This window comes from Mustela erminea, chromosome 12 (genome assembly GCF_009829155.1).
Source record: "Mustela erminea isolate mMusErm1 chromosome 12, mMusErm1.Pri, whole genome shotgun sequence".
Taxonomy (NCBI): Eukaryota; Metazoa; Chordata; class Mammalia; order Carnivora; family Mustelidae; genus Mustela; species Mustela erminea.
The window spans coordinates 89,516,707-89,540,000 of record NC_045625.1 but is presented as its reverse complement, the minus strand read 5'-3'; the positions used below and the strand labels follow the sequence as shown (position 1 = coordinate 89,540,000).

Genomic DNA, 23,294 nt, shown 5'->3' with positions numbered 1-23,294 from the left:
AATAAATTGAAAAATCAAAAAACCACCTTTGCACCTCCTGCAGCCGCTGGGAGCTGGCGCACACGCCCTCGCTGAGGGGGTACAAGCTGAGGTAGGCCGTCACACACTGTGTGGCGGGGAACGCTACCTCTACATGTGCCATACCTTCCTCCGCGCCCAAGCGTGTCTGCCCGCCCATCGGGTCCCTTCCCCAGCGATGTGTGTGCAGCCTGGAGTCCCATCATTTCTCCTTTACAAGGTACGGAGCTTCCAGGCCACCCCCACATACCATGGCCAGAGCGACAACAGAGCACGGGCCTTGTATTCTGACCAGAGCATGGAGCAGACGTCTGTGCGGGTGTGGTAGGACGGACAGACAGATGGGAGTGCAGGTGTCCGTGTACGCACACGCATGTGGATGTGTGAGCAATCACACGGACACCTTCCTTCTGGAAGGTTACCATCAAGTACAGGTAACATGAGCAGCCGCTGGGTGGGTGCGCTAACGGGCTTTCCCGCACACCCTCTGTACCGTTTGAATTTGACGCAACACCTGCTTCACAGAAACGACCACAAACGAGGGAGACACGTGTCGAGAGCGTGGCCGCGCTCGAAGCGAGTCGACAGGAAGAGGACGTCTGCAGACTGCGCGCCCAGCCACACGGAACCCGCCCACAATCCGCGTCTGTACGGGGAGCCGGGCCTGCGCAGGGACCCCCGAGCACAGCCACCCCTGACCACAGCTGAATGTGGCGGGAATAGACTGTCCCACCGACAGTCACACTTTTAAAGTGGGCAGTGGCATCACGAGGAAATTTTTCCAACACCAAGTTTATGCTCATTAATTTTTTTGGTTTATCGAGAAATGGACAGAGTATGTAGCGATCTGATTCTCCGAGGCACACCTGCGCCGGTCAGGAGGCGGCCAACGGCAAGCGGACGGCCAAGTGACGGGCAGCGCCTGGTCTGAATTTAAATAGCCTACTGTGAAGAATGCGAGCTGTAATTTTAATGATAAATGAAGTAGGTGCCTATTAAGTAACGCGAACAGGCTATTTTGGTCTTTCGACAGGAACCACCTGAAAAAGGCGGCCCGGGCAGGCTACGTTCTACTTGGCCCTCATTCACAGGATGGACAGGAAACACCACGTCCTGAACCTCAGCTCCCTGCGGCATTTTTAGGCCACTGAGGGCAAAGGCAGGACATAGTTCTGCCTGGACGTGCAGAAAACAGGTTCTCTCTCCCAGGATTCTGAGATTCAGAGTGATTCCCAGCGACCCATCGTGGACACTCTGGGAAACGTGAAGATTTCAGAGGTCGGGTACTACAAGGGACATCATCTTGGGGACAAATAATCCTGACGGTAAAGGTCATGGCTCAGAGTGTTGTCATGACCACTGGAGACCACAGCCGTCCGTGGCCCCGGGACAGTGGTGTCCCCACAGGGACGCCCCCTCCAGGCACGGGACTGACAGCCTCTGCAGGGAACAAGGGGCTGGATGGAGCCGCTCTGTCCTGTTGGCTTGGGGCCTGGGAGGCTCTGGCTCTGTCTGCCCATTTGCCCCCACCTGTCCTGAGAAGCTGGGCTTCGGGGAGCCCAGGACACCCAGTGCCCGCCCCCAGAAGAAGGCTCGCCTATGCCTGCGGCCCACATCTGCAGCACGCGTGGGGTGAGAGGGAGCCGGGAGGGCGGCACTCACAGGCCAGGGAGGTGGCGCTGGCCGGCAGCGCGCTGGGGAGGAGGTGCTGGTCCGCCTCGGGTTCCTCGGACTCCGGGGGCCCGGCCTGCGCATGGTAGGTCACCTGGACCTGCAGGGGTGCGGGCGGGCCCCTGGCCTTGTCGGGGCTGCCAGGGTCTCGCTGTTCGGGAGGCTGCAAGGCCGGCCAGATCCGCTCCCGCCGCCATTGGATCAACGCTACACGGTCACGAATGGACTTGGCCACAATCTTCACGTCACTCTCGTGGAAGAATCCTGACTCGATCTGCAAAGGGAGGCACCATGTCATTCCCGGGGCCCCACCATCTGCACTGCCACCTCCTGCTCACGGGGTCTCTGCAGGAGTCCCTCTGCAGGCCCTCAGCCCGTCCCTCAGAGACGCCCTCGTCTTCCCGTTAGGAGACACTCCCGCCAGCGGCCCGTCGCAGGAAGCCCTCTGCACCTGCCCAGCCGGGCTCCTGGGCCAGTGAGGGTGCAGCGGGTGCTTGTGCCTGCAGAGGGGGAGAGGGGAGAGACCCCAGCTGCCTTCCACAGGCGGGCCCTGGGCATTCCCCGAGAAGGCACAGAGGGAAGGAGTGTAGGCAGGCACCCATGTCCAGAAAACTCTGAACACAGGAGAGGATTGGGAGAGTGTTTGTGAAGGAGCCTGGAGTCTCTGGGGAGTGTCACAGCTGTCCCTGAGGACATCTCTGGTAAATCCACAGAAGAGCAGAGGCCAGTCTCCACCCTGTCACCACTGCAGCCCCATGTGGAAAGGGAAAAAGTGCAAAGGATTCAGCGCTGGTCAGGACCTGTAGGAGCTCCTGGCTTTCAGCACACAACAGACATACACACGCCTACATGTAGACATGAGCATGTGACACAGCACGCGTGCAAGTGTGAAGGACCCTGGGCAGGCCTGGGGTGGTGCCTGGAGTCTGGCCACTGTGAGTGTGTGTGTGGGGGGGTACAAGGGGCCTAGACACTTAGACACCTAGACACCTCACTGTGCCTCAAAGCAAGGACAGACTCCGAGGACTGAGGGGACACACAGACCAACACAGGAGCCCACGCCACAGGCCAAACCTGGACGTTCTGGGCATCAAAATGCACAGTGACGGGGCGCCTGGGTGGCTCAGTGGGTTAAGCCTCTGCCTTCGGCTCAGGTCATGATCCCGGGGTCCTGGGATCGAGTCCCGCATCGGGCTCTCTGATCCGCAGGGAGCCTGCTTCCTCCTCTCTGCCTTCCCCTCTCCCTCTGCCTGCCTCTCGGCCTACTTGTGATCTCTGTCAAATAAATAAATAAAATTATTAAAAAAAGAAAAAATGCACAGTGACACCATGATGGTCTGAGGGCCGCGCTGAGGGCCGTGTCTTCAAGGGCCCGTGAGGGGAATGCAGCTGTCCCTCCTGGCAGGAGGCCACACGCGATGCCACGGTGGGTGTGCCACCTGTCCCTGCCCACACACCCTCGCGCTCCTAGATCACCTGCTCCCAGGAAGCTGTATCCTGAGTGAGCTACAGAACAACCACTGGCAGAACATCGAGTCTCCCGCCAGGAGCAACCCTCAGCCCTGGCCAGCCCCAGCCAGCACCCAGCCACACAGCATGGGGACCCAGAACCAGAACGACCCACTCGGCTACTCCCAGATCGCTGACCACGAGGACGGTGTGAGACACTAAGCTTTTCCAGCACTGTGCTGGGGTAACATACTGTGTGGTCACAGACAACTCACCAGCAAAACCATAGTCCACAGAGATAGAAATAAATGGGAAATTTGGTGAAAATGAACATTTACACAGTTTCAAAGTTACACCCCCCCAGGACACAGTCATTACTTGTCATTCCACACGGAGACGGCAGACAGACATGTGTCCTCCGGGGCTGGCCATGGTGAGGACACAGCCCCACGCCAAGTGCTCCCGCAAACGGCCAACGTGACTGCCAGGGAGTTGCCCCGTGCCCTGCACGGCAAGGTAACCGAAGACAATCGCCGCCCAGAGGAGCTCCTGCTACGAAGGTGTCACCACACATGAAAGGACCCCAGGCAGGCCGTGGGCAGCTCTCCCAGTTCTGACGGCTGAGACAGCTGAGCGAGAAGGTGGGCAGAGCCACAGGCCCACACCGGGTGGCATGGCATCGGGTCTGGATGTCCCCTCCAACGGGTTCTTCGTCAAACGTTTTCAAATTTTATGTAAGTTCGGGACTGTTCAAAGTCTCTCCACCCCACAGGACAGAACGGCAGCCAGCCCTCCACCCGACTCGGGCACGGGCAGCAGCCGTGCGAGCAGCGGCACGTGGCCGGGACGCAGGCGAGGGGCCGGGGCTGAGGTCAGTGCCGCCCGCCCGGCCCGGCCGGAGAGACTGCTGACGGGAGGCGCCCGCAGACACCCCCGCCGCTGCTTCTATTTTCTGCTCGTGGCCCAGTTTTCCTTGCGTCTCGGTCCTCGCGGTCACCCCCTGGCGATCCTCTCGAAGGTGTTTCTTCTATTTTTTCCCAGACAGGGAGAGCTTAGCCCCATTCTCTGCCACACTGAAACGTCCACTACCCGGAGGCTGTGAGGGCAGGAGGGCTGGCGCGTGGACATGGGGACGCTGGGCCGGGCCACGAGCCTCCCTCCCGGGGTCCTCGCCAGGGGTCGCCTCCAGGTCAAAGCCAGCCCAGGTCCCCAGAGATGCCCCCCTTCTCTCAGCCCTGGCGGCACTCGATCGGTCCCCGGTGCCCGCCCAGGAGCCGCCCGCTGGTAGGTGGTTTCAGGTGAGGACACCGGTGCAGGGGTTCGCGGGGGCTGGGCCCCACGTCTGGAAGCAGCAGTGTGATCACGGGAAGCTGTCCGTAAGTGACCGCCCAGAGCGGCCAGGGGCACTGGGCCCTGAAATGCTGCCCAGGAGGGCACCTCGCACAGCGGCGGCCTAGAGAAGCCGGGGGGAGGGAGGGTCCGCCCCGAGGAGGGCAGGGGCTGGACCCGCCAGCAGCCAGCGGCAAAGGCCACCCCAGCTGGAGCGCTCACAAGGGGCCGAGACCTCACAGCGGACACGGGCCGCCGTCAGCTCATCCCTGCCTCATCCTGGTCTGCGAGCGGAGGAGGGTCCGTGTCCTTCGGTCATCACTCCTCAAACACGGTGCCGTCTGCACGGAGTCTGCACTGCCTCGAGGGCACTCCTCATGGGAAGGTGTCCTGAATGGCAACGGGGGAGGCACAGGTCCAGGGGGCACCAGCAAGGACTCACGGACACTGCCCACTGAGTCCAACCGAGATGCCGGGGGACCGTGCAGAGGACGGGCGAGGCGGCAGGCCCAACACAGACGCAGGGCCTGTGGGGCCACCGTGTGGGGGAAGCCATTGAGGCAAAGAAGGGAGGGGTCCCTCAGGAGGATGGGTGGTCCTAGTAAAGGTCCCAGGTCACGTGTGAGCACCTCCATGTCCCACAGCTGAAGAGCGTGTCGATGGAACCAAGAACCGATCCAGAGCTGGAGAAGATGCCCGGTCCGACAGGCACAGGAGCCCCTCTATGCCGCGGTACCCTCGTCCCCACGCATTGCTGTGACACTTGACCCTGCTGGGCTCTCACCAGACTCCATCTCAGGCAGGAAGCCTCCCTGGGCACGTGGAGTAGGTGTGGGGCTCACGGACAGCCTGGAGCGTTGCTGCCACCCAGGCATCCTGAGGACTCCACACTGGCTCGGCCTCTGCAGCCCTCATGGCCGCCCCTGGGACCCACCTCCTCTCCTGCTGCCCCAGGGACAGAGCTAGCTCCTGGCCTGGTCCCCTGGTCTCAAGGGACTCAACCCTTTCTCCCGGCAAACCGGCCTGCGTGTCAGCCGGCTTGGGAATATTCAAGTGTTAACTTCCGCAGCCAGGACCACACAACCACAGCACTTAGGGGACAGCGCTCCTGAGCCCCGTGGAGCTGTGTGTCCCGTTTCTGGGCCCCGGGATGTGACCGGCAGTGGGGAAGGTATGGATGGCTCCTGGCCACCAGCAGACATCCCGCTCACCACAGGGGCAAGACACAGGCCACCGTCCAGGGCAAGTGGACACCCTTACACACAGCTCCTGCTCTGCCAGCCCTGAGGCACTGCCCTCCGCAAGGTCCCGGGACCCTCACCCGCTGCGCCCCAGGTGCCGTCTGCCCACAGTGGCCAGCCCCGGCCCGTGGCCCACACCTGCTATGGCCCAGCCAGCCTGTTCCCTCATCCCTGCAGGGGCCTGAGGACCGGCATGGTCGCCCGTCCCCCATCCAGAGTCGCGGTCCACATCCTCCCCATTAGAACCTGCCGGGGCCAGGACGTCCAGCTGCACGGCAGCCGGTTCTGAGAGGTGTGCTCCATTCCGTGGGACGGCGCAGCCTCTCCCGCCACGAGCGTGGCTTCCCCTGCGCTCGCTTCCTACAGCGAAAACCAGTGTCTCCTTCCTTCCCCGAGCCTCCGTCCCCCCACGAGGCCGAACACCCGGCGCCCGGCGCCCTGCGCCCGGACACAGCACCCTCAGCAGCAGAGCGAGAGCTCAAACCGAAGGCCCGCGTTCGCACACAGCAAGACTCTGGTCGACCCAGGCCCTTCGCAACACGCCCAAGCACACCCCACAGGGCCCCTCACTGTGCCCCCTCAGGGCGGGTGTGGCTTTTGTGCAGCAAGAGTCCCCCCTGCCCCCCTCACCGTCCTTCATAGGCACACACACCCCACAACCGGAGTCCACACACCCCACAACCGGAGTCCGCACACCCCTGCACGCGCGGTCCCGCCACCCCCTCCACCAGCACGCGCCCCGTTACCATCTCCTGCGCCACACCATCAGGCGTCTCCTTCTCCAGGTCAAAGGTGAACTCTATGGCCCCGTTGTCCTTGGGCTTGCCCTTTAGTTTCTTGGGGTCCTCGACCCAGAGCCGCAGGGCGATGGCAGGCTTCCTGCCGTGGTCCTCCTCCGCCAGCTCCACCCTCACGCCGGTGTCCTCCGCGAAGAAGGCGTGGCTCAGCAAGTCCTTGATCTCGTACCTGAAGAGGGGCGACAGGACGGTGAGGGCACGGCAGCCGATGAGGCCCCAGATGGAGTGTCCAGCTCCTTCTAGAAAGTTCTCCAAGTACCACTCAGCAGGCAACGCTGTCCTCAAGGGGAGCCCGTGACAGTTTACTCCGGGGCGGAAGGGAGAATTACCCCCGCACAGAGCCTACTGCACAGCACTGAAGGCTGCTGCTTTCTCTCGTTATAGAAAGTGAACCTCTCATCACCAGAAACTCGGGGAAGTGAAGTTTCCTGATCTGGCTCTGCACCAGGCAGACAGGCCTGCGAAGGTGCCACCGAGCTCCCAGGGGTCACAGGTGAGGCTGAACCCAGGAGCCCTGGGCGTCCTGGCTGCTGGGTGTCCTCATAGTGGCCGCTCCTCATCCCTGAACAGGAGCTTGGTCCCAGGGCTGTCCTGGCCTGGCTCCCTCGCGGCGTCTTATCTGTCCCGACAGCCCCTGCCTGATGACTGCGTCCGTGACAGGGGGAGCCCAGGCCCGGTGGATGCTCGCCACACTTGTAAGGGGGAGCAGTCGCATGCCTGAGGGGACTCCTGGGGGACGGAGGTCGTGGCCCCTGCCGGTCCTGGGCGGGAAGGTGGTCTTGTGGGGTCTGCTCTTAGGGTTCTTTAGCTCTATGCGGTTCCTTTTCTACTTCTCCGAGGTGAGCTCTACTTCACGATTTCCAGCTATAAGACAAGGATGACCTCCAGAGGCAGGAGAGAGCCCACGGATCAGAACGGGGCACCTGCGTGACAGGGGATGGCCGCGGTGAGGACCGGGACAGGACGGACGTGTGGGCGCGGAGGGCACACAAGGGGGCCAGGAAGAGGTGTGGAGCGAGAGGCGAGGCAGGGGTGGGGGCCGAGATGAGGGAGGGGCAGGGGAAGAGGAAAGTGGGAAGAGAGGAAGAGAGAAGATGAGGTCGGAGTGTGCAGGGGGAGGGAGGAAGGGGGGGGAGAAGGGGGAGGGAAGAGGAGGAGCAGGGAGAGGGAGGGGGGAGGAAGAGGAGGAAGGGGGAGATGGGGGAGGGGAGGGAGAGGAGGGAGAGGGAGAGTCAGGTGAAGGGAGGGGGTAGTAAGAGGTAGGGAGGAGGTTGCAGGGAGGAGGCAAAGACAGGAGGAGGGGGAGGAAGGGGAGGAGGAAGAGGAAGAGGAGGACAGAGGGGAGGACTCAGGGGCGAGGGCAGAAGGAGGGCGGAGGGCGGGGGGGGCTTCCTGGCTGACCCGCTGAGGAGGTGGGGGCTGGTTCGGGGGCAGCTCAAGGGCTCGGACTTGTGCACTCTGGGGTCAGCAGTGGGTGCATGGGACTCACGGACCAGAGGTGACAGGAGGGGCAGTCCGAGGGCATGGGGGAGCCCCTGCTCCAGGCTGGGTGGGGGAGAAGCAGCTGGCCAAGCAGGAGGCTCCAGGATGGCCCCCAAAGCCAGGGATCGTGCTGCGGGCAGCAGAGGTGGGACCCCGGCTTGAAGCAGCCAGCGTCTGGGTCTCCTGCGAGCGTGCGCCGCTGCGGTGGTGACTTCAGCGTGAGCAACACCCAGACCCAGCGCCCCACCGGCCTCACCTTTCCTCCTTGTTTTTGCAGATGCACTCCCCAATAATCTCCTTGATTTCGGGATCGTGCACCTTCTCAAAGCTGGCAGGCTTGATGCCCTGTAAGACCAGAGGGGCAGAGTCACTGGCAGGCCAGGCCAGGACCTGGTTCAGCTGCACTAATTCAGGGGGGCAGGGGGGCAGTTAAGGCAGGAGGCAGGAGGGGTGCAAGCCGGCTGGGGAACACAGGCTCATGCTGAGGGAGGAGGGGCTGTCAGGAACAGCAGGCTGGGGGAAGAGCCCCACGCGGCCCCCGCCTGGCAGGAGCGTCCGCACACGTGGTGTGGTCACCGCTATTGGCCGAGGGCCCCAGGCACTCTGCCCCACTGCGGCCATGGGCAGGGCTGACGTCCAAGGCCTAGTGGCTCTGGGGTTTTTTTAAGTGTCTATGCCGTGGAGTTCTGCAGCCGGGCGGTTTTCGGGGGTACCCACACTGACCACAGACCTGGTGGGTGCTGGCAAGGTTGGCTGCAGCCAGGCCAGTAAAGCCCATGACATGGGGGAGCCGAACCCTGGGGTGTATCCCTGCAGGCGCAGGGGGTTGCTCAGGAGAAGCAGGGGTTGGACCAGGGCAGGGGCTTGGGGGAGGGACAACTGATTCTTAAGCATCTTAAGCATACGGAGAGCCTTAACCATCCCATTCTCCAGTAAGACTCTGCCTTCAAAGTCTCATTTGGGCTGGCTTGTTTGGTTTTTTGAACACAGAGAACAGGACATGTGTGGTCTCCCACTGAGCTGGAGTGCAGGGTGGCCTCCAGCCCAGATGCAGGCCCAGGAGTGTAGGACCCCCAGGGGCTCCTGCTGCCCAGGAGGGGTGCTGTGCCCCAGACCCCAGGCCCGTAACCCGTGGGGGTCGTGTTGGCCCACACGCAGCAGAGTCTGCAGTGACAGACTGGGACGCTGGGCTCCAGGCGGGCTCCCCTCGGAGATGAGGAACCTGGACCGGGCCACAGAAGCCGAAGAAAGAGAGGTTTAATTACAACAGGAGGCAGGGCCAGGGTCCCAGCGGGAGGCAGGCGGCCTGAGAAACTGTAAGTATGGGCAAGTGTGGCCCACGCACACCTCAGAAGGGCCAAGGCCCCCAGACAGAAGAGAGGAACAGCAGTGGGACAGGAACAAGCGCTGTTTTGAAGGGGCTCGTGCGCCCCGACTCAGAAGCATGGAGTTGGGGTGCTGGGAGTGGGGACACCGAATCCTTGCAGGACCTGGGGTCAGGACAGATGCCAGGGCTGGACTGGTGTGGCTTTGTGTGCCGGGAGAGGCTGGCGGCCCCACAGGCGTTACTGCAAACCCTGCCGGTGGTCGGTGAACATGCCTCCCGTTTGGCTTCCTCGGGGAGCAAGGGTGGGGCCTGACCTTGCTTTGCCCATGGTGACATGGGTCCGCACGGGAGCCCTGCTGCCCAGGGCCTCAATAAGGGACCCAGGGTGGCTGAGGGGTACCCCAGTGGGAACCAGTCCCGTCTCCCACAGCCCCATCCACGTGGGCACCCAAGAAGAAGGGCTGGCAGGATACTCCCCCCACACCCCTCCATGGCCTAGGAGGCCCTAGCCCCCGCGGGTGACCCCTGCCCCATGGAGGACCACTGCCCACAGCCAGCAAGCCCACCCTCTCCACCAGCATCAGCAGGGAACCAGGAGCCGCCCTCTGCGTTTCTGGCAAGGCCCCGCCAACAGCCACCTTCCCCGCTCCTACCCTCAGCAGCACAGGAGGGGCTCAGATGAGTGCGTTAAGACTGAAGGAGAGAAATGACCTAAGCCCCGCAGGGAGTCAGGGTGGAAGCCCCTGCCAAGGACCTCACTCCTCGTGCATCTCTAAAGAGAGGGGAGCACCCGGCCAGAGCGAGGCAGCCAGGACTCGGGGGTCGTGGGGCCTAATGCCCAGGAAAGCTACGGCCTCACCAGGCAGGACAGCCACAGAGGGAGGACGGGGTGACCTGCTTGCAGAGCTGAGGCCACCTGATTAAAGCTGACGATGGCGTGAGCCCACACCAGACATGGGAAAGCCAGCAGCCCTGGGAGCGGCCCAGAGGAGGGGCCCCCCTCGGGACAGGCGGCCACGCTGCTGAGTTAGACAGCCTGGTTCCCCTCTGTGACAGCACCCTTCCCTGCCTCACGCGGTGCCGTGAGCGCTTCCCTAAGCATGGTCTCTCGTGGTTGCCAGTGGACTCACACAGGTGACCTTCCGGTAGATCTGGGCGGCGTTCTGGCACTCGGAGTAGGGGTACTCCGAGGTGGCCATCTCCAGCATGCACATCCCAAAGGCGTAGACGTCCACAGACTCGTCGTAATGCTCCTCGTACATCTCGGGTGCCATAAACTCAGGGGTGCCTGTACCCAGGAGGAACAGGGCTCAGCGGCAGGGTCAGTGGCCACGGGGCCAGGGATCCCTTCCCCATCAGGCCTAGAACCTGCGGTTCTAAAGGACTGCCCTGCACAGTTCCCGAAAACTCCCCCAGACCCTCCTGATTCCAGGTGGCAGCAGCACATAGCACAAGGAGCCCCCCCAGCTCCGAGCCCGTTACTCCCCAGGCCCCAGCCTGTGCTCCAAACACGGGAGGCGCTGCACGCGGGGGAGCGCACCCTCCTGGCCCCTGGCCCAACCACCCGCAGCAAAGACTCGTGCTCCTCACAGAGCTACCTAAACTGCAAAAACCCAGAAGGCCCCAGGTGTCCCCAGACAGACACCACGGGGCGGTGTGTCAGCACAGAAAGGAGCATCAGGGGCCCGCAAGGTGTTCCCAGCACAGGCCATTCCAAAACGATGCTTCCTTGGGATTTTTCAACAGATGGAGTAAAACAAAGTCCTTGGCCTTTTCATGCACACCGACCTCCTCGCCACAGAACAGCGAGGACAGACCCATGGGGACACATCAGGGCTGGGATTCTGGCTGACTTTTCCTTTAGTTATGCTGCTCTGGATTGGGTTTTTTTTTTCTCCCCTGTGACAAGCTTCTGCTTTAAAAATCACAAAATCCTCTTATCAAAACAGGTCCAAACGATGCCTGTCCAGCCAAACACAAGGCAGAGGGGAACGTCAGAACGTCTCCGCCTTCTCTGTTTCCTCCACCTCAACGCTTTCAAAATGTTCCCGTTTCTTTAAAAGGCAGCCACAGAACAGCACAGACCGCGTTCACAAGCACGTGTAGGTCATCAGCCGTGTTCCCGGCTCTCTGGGGGGGACACAGAAAGGTCGCACAACGTTGCATCTTTTTCTCATGCCCCCATGATTTCCATTTAACGCCTATTATATGTTTAATAAAACAAGTCAACATTTTGAGTAAGAAATAGCAAAACTGGGGATCTATCTTGATATGTGTATAAAGAATTCTAGGAGATTGTGGGAGTGCCTGGGTGGCTCAGTCCGTCAAGCATCTGCCTTCGGCTCAGGTCATGATCTCAGGGTCCTGGGACTGAGTCCTATATCGGGCTCCCTCCTCAGCAGGGGGTCTGCTTCTCCCTCTGAGGCTCCTTCCCACTCATTCTCTCTCTCTCTCTCTCTCAAATAAATAAATAAAATCTTTAAAAAAGAAGAAGAAGAATCCTAGGAGATTCCAAGTCAGAAATAATGGGAACAGTGTGGGGAGAGAGCAGGAGTCCAAGGGACCTTGCAGTGGGACTAGTTCCATCTTTTGGGGGTTCTGAACCACATGACTGTGCAGACAATGTTTTGCACTTGGCTGTGTGCACCCACCGAGGGAAGCCAGCTGAGCCGCCCCACGGTCCCACACAGTCTGCCCTTCAGGGGGAGCAAGGGAGGTGGGGGTGAAGGGGAGGGGCCAGCTCCGAGCAGGGTGGGGACGCTCACATGTGCTTGGGCCACAGACACACCCTTTTTTCTCTCTCCTTGCTCTGTAGCCACTTAAATCTGAGTGTTAAAAAGAACATGCGTGTGTTCACACAGCCACACACATGTGTGCCCAGGGTACCTCCCTGGTCCCCTGGCCCCACATTCCCAGTGCTCCCACCACCATGGCCACAAACACCTGCAGGCAGCACCAGCCTAGGACCTGGCCAACAGACACAGGGAGAGCGTAGTGACAGCATCGGAGGTGGACGGCTCTCGGGAACCAACCCCACAGGGGGCAGGTAACCCACAGCTGTGTGTGCACACGCCATCAAGGGGCTGGGGCCACAGTGCTTGTGACAATGACACCTTCACACCCAATCCGTACCTCCCTTCCCATCGGCCAACACGAGCCCTCAGGCCTGGTGCCACAGGGCCTCCCCAGAGCAGGGAGAGATGTCCTCAGACACCACTGCCCAATGCAAACATGGGCACAAACCCCTCCACCGGGAGCTGCACCCAGAAGCAGGTCCTTGGCAGCAACTGTCCCACAGAGCGGGGAGCCTGATTTACAGGCTTGGGAGACCCCCTACCCGACCAAAAGCCCCCCCACTCAGTGGCTGGCCCTTCGCTGCCCAGGGCCCCGGGGAGACATGCTAATTGCCTCCCCTTCTCTGCATGTTTGGAGCTTCTGGGCCCCCCACCCCAGAGCTGGGCCCCCTTGCATTAGGGCCAATGCAAGGCCTGGAAATGCCAGGCCTTCACATCACCCCATCAGACCACCCAGCATGTGTCTGGTACCCTGAGACCCCAGTTCCAAGATGGACTTCCACCAGCCAGAGAAGCCCCAGGGAGCTTCCCCAGGCACACTACCCCAAGGTCAGACCTACAGATCCTGCTCAGAAACTGCCGGCTGCTCAGAGGTGTGCTTCCTCCAGCCAGGAACCCCACCCCACCTCACTGAGAGACAAACCGAGGCCTAGGTTGGCCCGCACCCCAGCACTCAACTTCCCAGAGCTTCCAGAGGGCCCTGTGGACCCCAGCGGCCACCCTGCCCCAGATGTCTTATTCCAAATCCACTAACCCCACCAGAGAAGTTTCCAGATTCCCAGTGGTTCTATCTGCCACAAATAGGCCAAGTTCTGTCCCCAAATGTGCATTAAAACCAAGAGCTTGCAAAACCCTAAGATCACCCTCTTGTCCTGCTGTGTTCCCACACAGGGCTTCAAAGGACAGGGGAGCCTCTCCAGGTCCCACCCGACCCCGGCCGATCCCATCAGGATTTCTGGAGCCACGTCCCAGAGCAGTCTGGCCCTGCAGCATGCTGGCGCTCCCCAGACATTTCAAATCCCAGTAAATGCCACCCCGAAGCTCTTCCAAGCACTCCCTCTGCAAGGCCCTGGAGTGGCCGCAGCCAGCGCCCACCATCGGCAGGGACCCCAGCGCAGCCCCAGGGTCTGCATAGCAGCTGTGAACAGGGCCACACCCACCAAGGCCACAGGGGCTTCTCAGAGGAGGACAAGAAACACAGAAAGACAAGCCTAGCAAACCGGCACCCACACCAGATCCCTCGGCCCTAGGGCCCCAAGCTGGCTTTGGGCCCCACAACCCCCAGGGACCCCCCGCAGGGGGCCTCAGGGTCCAGGGCACGAGACTCCTTTGCCCATTCCACCTCACTGGACACCAACCCTGAGTCCCTCTGTCATCAAGGCCTCCTTTCCTCCGAGAGTCCGCAGCCTGCAGACCGCAGCAGCCTCAGCCCACGAACCACACAGCCAGGGACCCCCCAGGCAGCACCCCGGGCCACAGCTTACCAATCACACTCTTGGCAAAGGACGCCCTCTTGAGCGTGGCCAGGCCCAAGTCGCCGATCTTCACGGAGCCGGTGGGACCCGTGATGAAGATGTTGTCGCACTTGAGGTCCCGGTGGATGATGGGGGGCGTCCTGGTGTGCAGGAACAGCAGCCCCTTCAGGATCTGCCGGCACCAGCTGCGGAGCACCTTGGGCTTCATCACCTTGAACCGCTTCAGATACCTGCGGGGGGGGGCGAGGGCGCTCCTGAGACCGGCCCCGGCCCGACGGAAAGCCCCGCGTCCCCGGGGTCCGGCCAGCGGGTGGGGGCGTGCTCACGTCTTCAGCGTCCCCGAGGTCATCAGCTCGGTCACCAGCACGATGCACCTCTTCCCCCTGGCGCTGGACTCCCAGAAGTCATAGAAGCGCACAATGTTGGGGTGCTGCAGGCCCTTGAGCATCTCAGCCTCCTCTTTGAACCGCTGCCTCTCCAGCTTGGTGAGCTTCCGGTCCTGGAGAGACACATGGGCCCAGGGTCAGCCGCCGCCACTGTGGACGCTCTCCCCATAGTGGGGGGGCCCGGGGGGAAGCCCACCAGCCACCCCTGCGGCTCTGCAGGGGAGGATGCGGCAGAGGGAGGACCAGGCACCCAGCGATCACTCTGCCGCGGCCTTCCACCCTTGACCCCGCGTGAGCCCCTGCACCAGGACCTCAGCAGAAAGTTCTCTGGCAGCCAGACAGCCCGAAAACCCACACGGCAGCAGGCACACGCACACGCCCTCCCTGAAAACATCTCCACGGCCTCATGTCCTCGACACCCACTCTGATGCTGCCACAGGAGAGACTTCAGTCCGATTCCAACTCACACGCAACTTCGAGGACATTCATGACCAGAGTGAATGCGAACCAGAAAACCAGGGGACCCGATGACAGCCCAGCGTCCCTCCCGGGCCCGGCAATGTCGCAGGGCACAGCAGACACTCCTCCCGGGTCTGGAGCGAAGCCTGACCGTAAGTTCACTCGGGACACACAGCACCACCACCTGGGTGCCGGGAGTCCCTGCGCAGTACCACCCATGTGGGGCTCCAGCCACAGCCCGCGAGGAAGACCACCAACACCCTCACCACGTTCGACCCCCATCGCCAGCGCTCCCCCGCCCCCATCTGCCACGGCCCAGCACTGCCCGTCCGGCCGCAGCCAGCAGCCTGGAGTGGTCCTTCCAGACACCCTCCAGTGGGCTCTTACCACACAGTACAAGAACAAACCCATGAGCTCTGTGGCTTCCAGCCTCGTCCCACAGGTAACCACACCTCTGCGGGCTCCAGGATGGCCGTCTCCCTTGACCTGCACCCCGCACCAGCTCCCACAAACCCTTATCAGCCTCTTGCTGCACAAGAGGGGCCTGGCAGAGCAAGGAGATACCAGGAGAACCACAGCACAGCTGACCCCAAGAAAACACAGAATTCGGGGCCAGAGGCAACTTCAAAAAAATCTAGTTCATGTGCTCACGGGGATGGGGGAGGCTGACACACATTAGTTAAGAGCAGAATTCTACCTAAAAAGGAACAATCAAAGGGGCGCCTGGGTGGTTCGGTCATTAAGCGTCTGCCTTCAGCTCAGGTCATGATCCTGGGGTCCTGGGATCGAACCCCACATTGGGCTCCCTGCTCAGCGGGAAGCCTGCTTCTCCCTCTCCCACTCCCCCTGCTTGTGTTTCCTCTCTCATAGTCTGTCAAAAAATTAAATAAAATCTTAAAAAAAAAAAAAAAAGAACAATCAAGAAAGTGCTCTTGAAAATTAAGGCTCCAGTTTTAAAGTCAGTCTATAATCGCGTGAAACACTAGGTACAAAAACACCAACATTTAATCCAGTCACCAACATGGAAACATGCTCCACTCAGCAAAAATTATGGTTTATTTAAGAAGAGTCAAGCCACAGACCGGAAAAACTATTCTCAATAATGTATCTGACAAGGGACTCCATCCAGAACACAGAACACCCACGATCCCATTAAAAAAAAAAAAAAAAAGAGGCATGAACAGGTCCGATGAAGACACAGCCAACAAGCGGGTGACAAGGTGCTGGCCATCCTCAGTCACTAGGAAAATGCCAGTTCCAGCCCGGAGTATTCCCTGATGCCCACCGGCAGGTCGAAGTAAGAGGAGGCTGGTTCCACACACTGGGTGGCCGGGAGCGGCCGGGGCCTCGGACACACGGCCGCTGGACGTGCAAGGGAGCGCCAGCGGGTTCCACCCCTGCTCCAGGCCCAACCTCTGCCCTCCAGAAACCCCTGCAGGACGGCACAGGGGTTCAGAGCAGGCCCAGAACAGCACCAGACACCAGGAAAAGCAGAGCGAGCAGGAGGCTGGGGCTCAGGAGGCTCCCCCCTGGGGCGGAGGTGCAGGCGCTGGGAGCGCGACCTCCGAATGCCCACCTGCCGTGACTTCCACACCAGCCACACGACATGGAACCACACGGCCCGTTCTCTCCCGCATGACAACCAAGGCTTCCTTCTGGGCACCCCCAGTCCAGCTGTCACTGCAAGCGTGCCCTCAAATTCCAGCACAACCCTGGGGAAGGGGGGCTGGGCAAAGCTATGGGCAGGGCAGGGCCCAGCCTCGTGGGGGAGAGGAGAGGGCAGGGCACAGGGCACTCCCCTGCCCCCCCCCACCAACTCAGGACGCCTCACATGCAGCTTCTGCATCCCTCAGCAGAAGGGCGAGACTTCACTGGACTTTCAGAGAAGAAGTCTATGTTCTCAACGACACAACTAACAAGCCCCAAGCCCCGAGAGGGGAGGAGGGCAGCCCTCGGATGCCAAAGACTCAGCGGGAATGTAGTCGGACTTCCAGGCTGGTGCCTCTGGCCACTGGGCTGGGGGCTGGGCCTGGACGTGGGAGGTGGGAGGGAGCAGGCCACATTTATATCCTAAGCCACCTAGCTATTTTTAGCTGTGTGACACGCTGCTTGATAATTTAAAAGGTCAGCTGGCATGTCCTCAGAGTGCTGCCCGGTGCCCCTCACAGAGCTGGCCCCGGTCCTGGTCACTGTGTGCTGAGGGCCAGTCAGCCCCATCAGACCAGCAACTCCACGGCGGGAGAGCCACTGTTGGTGGGATCGAGCCCTAACCGAGGTGCTGGAGGCCTCGAGTTCATGGACCAGGGCAGGAGGGAAGCCCCCAGTGCTGCGGGCGTCAGGCTGTTCCTGCATGGGGCGGGGGGGGGGGTGTCCAGTTCCCCCCACTAGACACGGAGGAGAGGTCGCTTACACCAGCTTCCCACCCACCAGGTGCCCCAGAGCAGCGGCAGCCAGTCAGCTAACGGAGAAGCCTTCTGGGGAGATGCTGTCTCCTCTCCTGCAGGACAACGGCTGCGCTGGTCGGGGACGGCCACCTCTGAGCAGGGCAGGCAGCCAGGCAGTCGCAGCCCGGGTCTGACCAGCCTCTCCCACACAGCTCGGGGGTCAGCAGCTCTGCCCACACAGAGGCGACAGGGGAAGTCCCCTGCCTCTGGGGCTTCTGCAGTCCTCTCCTCAGCCAGGAAAAGCCCAACCAGGCCTATGAGGAGCAGAGCTGTCCGGTGACCCCGCACTCAGGCAGGTGAAGGCGGGATCCACACACAGGACAGAGAGGGGACGTGGGCAGCCAGAAGACAGTGCCCAGAATCAGCAAAGCCAGAGTCCTGGGGCCACTAACTGGCATGTGCCCTCTCTCCAGCCCATCTGGTTATAAATCAAAATGAAAGAAAGCCTCCAGGGCTGCTGTTGAGAGCTGCCCCATGTTAGCGCATTGGCCCAGCACGGGGCTCCAGGGATGCTGACCCAGGAGGAGGGTCTCTGTAATCCCTAGCCCCCCCTGTGCAAGGGCCTCTCTCACGCCTGGAGGCTGTGTGGCAGGTTCCACGTCTGGGCTGCTGTGTTCCCCAGCAGAGGCAGGGAGGTGGTGTGAGGTCTGGGGCGTCCCTGGGGTGGTGACCGCATGGAGTGGGCACCGGCATATGCCTCATTCAGTCACCAGATGGTCACTGAGGCTATGGGTGTGCAGGAAGGACTGGGGGGGGGGGTGGCATGTACATACAGTCACTGAAAACCAGGGTGAAGGGACAGGTCCCCAAGGCCAGGGGAAACTCAGTCAGGGGAGTAGATAGTCGCAGCCACGCAGGCTGCTGTGGTTTCCGTCGGCACTGGGTCGGAGGCCACCCAGACCGCGGCGACCACAGGCAGATGCTGGGCCCTGCCTGGTGGGGAGCGCAGCTCGGTGGGGCCATCCTGACCCTCCCGGAGCTGAGCTCCACCCCCACCGCACACACTCTTCCCGCTGTGACCTGCTCCTTCTCATGCTGGCAGAGGTTTTAAAAATAAACTCACTTTTCTAAACACAAGAACCCTCCTCGACCTCAGCCTAAACAATGAAGTCTGTAGGTTTCTCCCAGTTCCTGATTATAATAAAGGCATCGCTGTTAACAAGAACACCCCCGCCCCCACGGGCGGACACACAGACATAGCAGGAGGGGTTCCTCAGCCGGGTCCTCTCTCGAGGACCCCAAGCATCGAGGAGGCGTCCTTATGCAGCTCGGATAAGGGTCCCCGTCCCTCCCCGATGGGCAGTGCCACCAGCTGGCCAGGTGCTCCCTACTCCCCAAGGGCTAGGAAAACGGGGGTGCCCTCAGAGCGGGCAGAGACCCAAACTGTCCCCACAAGTCCAGGGATCATAAAGGCCATCCCTGCCAGCATTTTGGGAACATTCTGAAACAGCTCCATGGCCCTTTTGCAAACACGTGGACAAAAGTGCCTTTAGTGGAGGCGTGGGTTGACGCTCCCACCCCCACAGATCTGAGGTACCGCAGTGCTCCCGGGAGTCTTCCTGATGACCCGCCCTCACATCGCCTCCCTAAAATGATGCAGCCCCGAATTTCGGGTTCTTCGTTTCCCATGGTCGTGGGCTCTGAGGGCCACACTTCTGGACTGAGTTACTGTACAGGACACGGCGCCCAGTTGACCGCACGGACAACAGCAGGGGGAACTGAACCTCCTACAAGCCAAGAGAGCCCTGCTCCATCACCAGCCATCAGCAGGGGGGACCCTAACTGGCTAGATAGAGGCTGTGGCCTCGGGCTCAGGTCGCTGGGCAGAGGGGGCAGGGAGCCACTTATAGCCACGTCAAAGGGCAGTCCTGCCAGGCCAGCTGGCAGCCCTAGGACAGCCTCCGCCAGTTCCATGGACACACCGTGGGCTGTGTCACCCTGCCCACAGTGGCCCCACCCCAGATCCTAACTGGGGCCTAGTGTGACTTCTCTCCTGGGCCGGGCTGGCCCTGAGTGGTCCACCCCTGCCCACCGTCAGGGAGCCCCTCCCTCTGCCCGAGGGGACAGTCAGCCTTAGAGAGAAGTAACCTGAGGCCCAGCAGCAGCCAGGACCTGCACTGACCACATCGCATTTCTGGTTTTTAGGAAGGGCCAGCCCCACCCTGGGCTGCTTCCCTGCAGGGACACCTCATGACAGATGTGGCCACACCATGGTCACAATCAGCCGAGATGAACACCCCTACCAAGGACATAGCTGTGGCGATGGAGGGGGTGGGCAGGACACTTGATACTACTCCACCTCAAGGCCTGCTGGGCCAGAGCCCATCCCCCTGCACAGGGTCCAAGGGCTGCGGGACACCAGAGTAGCAGTGAAGCATAAGGTCATTGCAACAACCAGCTGAAAGTTGTGGACCCTCCCGAGAAAGCAGACCCTCTGCCTGGCACGCCTCTAACCCCAGGAACCCACAGAACTGCAGCTCTGGCTACTCAGGCATGGGTGGGGGGGCTGACACCTCCTAGTGCAGAAGGCAGCATCTGGCCGCACGCTCTAATGCCCTCCCCTAGAAAGAAGCCGGTAGGACCTCGCTCCTCTTTCTAGCCTGAATGATTCCAACAAACCTAAGATGGCCCCAGAGGCCAGGAAGCAGGGGCTTCAGCCACCAACGGCTCCCAAGTTCAGGCTCCCAAGCCTGAACATCTACAGCGTTCCTCCAGGCTGGGTGCTGCCCCAGGGGGCAGGGCAGGAGGTGGGTGTCCCTCCAGGCTGGGCAGTGCCCCAGGGGGTGGGGTAGTGGGTGGGGTGTCCCTACGGGCTGGGCAATGCCCCAGGGGGCGGGGCAGGGGGTGGGGGGCACCCTGCCAGACAGACCCACTGTGTATGATCCACAGAGGCTGAGGGAAGTCGGGGGTGAGAAAAGGCCCCACAGGTGTGCACAGACTCCTTGGTTCCTCCCAAATTGACAGCAAGAGCCTTACTGCCAGAATCAAGGTAAGACAGTAGGTGCTCACTGCACACACACCTGAAATGAGTCGCCAGCTCTGGGTGTGACTCCAGTGGAGAGACAGGAGTCCCCACATTCAGCCCAGGACAATAGCCATAAGCCATATGTGGCTGTGAGGGCTTGACGAGCAGCTCATCGAAACACAGAGGTCATCTAAGTGTAAGATACCTATACACCAACTTTCTAAGATATAGTCATTTTTTAATAATTATTTAAACCTCATTAATATTCTTATATTTTCCATGAAAAAAAGAATATTTTGGATGTACTGAACAGAAGAAAAACATTATTAAGATAATTCCACCTGCTCGTTTTACACATTCAATGTGCCCGTTACTGCACGCATTACACATGTAGCTCACATTCCATCCCTAGAAGACGGCACTGCCCTCCTGTACGCACCAGGCTGCAGACCAGGAGCCAAGCCACGGGGCAGAGCATCCGAAATCTGACAGGCAAGACTCGAGCTTTCAGTCTACTTTCTCCAGAGGCTCAGGAGCTAGGGGAATGGATAAAACAGAACAGAGCACTGCTCATGAAGGCTGTGCTCAATTCCAGACAGGATTAACATGACCTGCCCCTATCTACTGCAGTATCCACTGGGAACAAAAGTAAATCTTCTCTAGAGGAAAACAAAATCGCCCACAACTTCAAATATCTCCATAAGCTTTAAATATACCAGTCAAAAATGGCCAGGCCAACGAGGAGCTGAGACCAAATGACAGAAAATCAACAGGGGGAAAAAAAAAAAAACAATAGCAACAAACCCCCAAAGGGTCCAAATATTGTAGGTATCAGACAGACATTAACACTTCTGTGATTAGTGGACTCAAGAAGACAGACAGCCGAGAGAGTGAGAGAGACAGAGAGAGAGAGAGAAATCACGAAACAGACTCTTAATTACAGAGAACAGACTGCTGGTACCAGAGGGGAGTTGGGTGGGAGGTGGGGAAAACAGGTGATGGGGATGAAGGATGGCATTTGCTATGATGAGCAGTGGGTGTCGTATGGAAGCACTGAATCCCTATATTGTACACCTGAAATTAATATAACACTGATGTTAACTGGAATTATAACATTTAAAACCATAAAAAATTAAAATTTGGTAAAGAAGGAAGATAGATCACCAAAATTCACCAGAACTAAAATCCATGAAATAAGAAACAAAAGAAATCTAGAACTAAGAAATTAAATAGGGAACCCAATACTAAATAGGGAACCCAATACATAAGCTTAGCAGCAAAAAGACACAGCTGAAGATGGGATCAGCAAACTGGAAGATAAGACCATAGAACATAAGTAGACTGGAACATGGAAGCACAAACATGTGGAAAATATAGGAAAGAGGATAGAAAGCTCATAGAACACAGCGAAGAGTTCCAACCTACAGGTAAACAGGATTCCAGAAGAGGGCATAAAAATGAGACAGAAGCAACATGCATAAAACAATACTCCAAAGTTTTCCAAAATTGAAGCAAGACCTCCAGACATACATTCAAGCAGTGCTATAAGCCACGAGCAAATTAAATGCAAAAAAACAAACCACACTAGGTACACTACAGCAAAATAAAAATCAGGGGCGCCTGGATGGCTCAGTTGGTTAAGCAACTGCCTTCAGCTCAGGTTATGATCCCGGAGTCCTGGGATCGAGTCCCACATTAGGCTCTCAGCTCCATGGGGAGTCTGTTTCTCCCTCTGACCTCCCCTCTCATGCTGTCTCTCTCTCTCTCTTAAAATCTTTTAAAAAATAAATAAATGAATGAATAAATAAATAAATAAAAATCAAACACACAAAAGAAATCTTAGAAACAACATTACAAAAGGCAGGCAGGAGGCAGGGGTGGGTAGACCGAGTTGAGTGTTCTAAGACCCTTACATGCCCAGGGTGTGGGAGATGTCAAGGATGTATCATTATCTCTGGCGGAACCAATAAAACTTACAGGGAAATGCACGACAAACTTCCTGAAGGCAAATTCACAGCCCTAATAATGGTACGTCCAGCTACAGGATGGATTCATCACGCCACACCTCAGCTGCTCCATGTCCCACTGTGTATACACAAGGAGGCAGTGAGATAATGACCAAAACTTACAAATTCCCAGTGACGTCAAGTAAAATAAAATGGCAGGTGAAATAAGCTTTTGGCCACCATCCTACTGTGCGCCATCCTCCATCCTGCCCCCCCTTGGTCATCTACCCTGCAGCCCAGGTGTCCTGGGTATGGCCACAAAGCAGCACAACCATCCCATCGCTCTGATGACTTTTCGGAAGATAACACGTGTCCCTCCCAAAATCAAAATGGAATTCCAAATCCAACAGGGAGCCAGTGCTCAGTGGGCTCCCTTCCTGCGGTGGGCTCCCTCCCCGGGTAATGGTCAAGCCATGTCCCTAGTCACCTGGGTGCTGCACGTGGCACCCCAGGGGACTCTCTGCTCCCGCCTCCCACAGGTGGGAACAACCCTGACAGCAGGTTGTAAAAACTGGAGGTCTGACACCCTGAGCAGAGGTCAGGAAGTCCCTCCTTGACGCTCACACCCTGGCGGGTAGGGAGATGCCACTTCAGGCAAACATTTACCAACAGCCCTGGCCAGGCCCAGAAAGGTATCCTTGGGCAAGACCTCTGCCCTCAAGTCTCCACCCTGATGCTGTCCAGTTCAGAGAGAGCAGAGCGGCTCACCACCAGCAGGCTGGCCGCAGCCGCAGCCCCAGCCAACCGCTCCCGCTGCTTTCCGTTCCTTGGTTACAGGCTACTATGGGGGCCTGAGGGCCGAGTCCTGGGGGTCAGTGTTAGGAGGGCCTGGCTGAAACGGCACAGCCAGGGATAAGCAGGCCTCTGTCCAGCAGACTGATGAGGGTAGGGACAGCCTCTCTGGACACAGCCCTGCTGGGGGGCACCCTCTCGCACTGTGACCCCACCACCCACCAACGGGATCACTATGCTACCTATGGCCAACCTCCTCATTTCCCAGGCTGCCTTTGCCAAAACCCAGAGCAGTCCAGGAAGAAAGGGAATGAATCTTGTAGCTGCTCCAGGGCCCAGGCAGCGCCACCGCCGACAAGCCGAGCAAGCAGAAGAGCAAGGAAGCGAATGAGCTAATGATGTTAAGTGCCTCCATGCCCCCACCTCGGCCTCCCAGAGC

At 59.6% G+C, this 23,294-nt stretch overlaps 1 protein-coding gene across 11 annotated transcripts in view; it reads right to left on the bottom strand.

Moving 5' to 3' along the window:
- Positions 1 to 23,294, bottom strand: part of WNK2 (WNK lysine deficient protein kinase 2) — a 118,688-nt gene that overhangs the window by 73,096 nt on the left and 22,298 nt on the right. For 10 of the 11 annotated variants that reach the window (XM_032306409.1, XM_032306410.1, XM_032306414.1 and 7 more), the window contains exons 3-8: positions 14,190 to 14,362; positions 13,873 to 14,093; positions 10,445 to 10,602; positions 8,244 to 8,332; positions 6,455 to 6,674; positions 1,681 to 1,963 (exon numbers count right to left, since the gene is read on the bottom strand). In XM_032306409.1, coding sequence (XP_032162300.1) covers positions 1,681 to 1,963; positions 6,455 to 6,674; positions 8,244 to 8,332; positions 10,445 to 10,602; positions 13,873 to 14,093; positions 14,190 to 14,362 — 1,144 coding nt within the window. Of the gene's footprint in view, positions 1 to 1,680; positions 1,964 to 6,454; positions 6,675 to 8,243; positions 8,333 to 10,444; positions 10,603 to 13,872; positions 14,094 to 14,189; positions 14,363 to 16,288; positions 16,438 to 23,294 lie in introns of those variants that run through there. The other variant, XM_032306415.1, reaches the window with a different exon arrangement.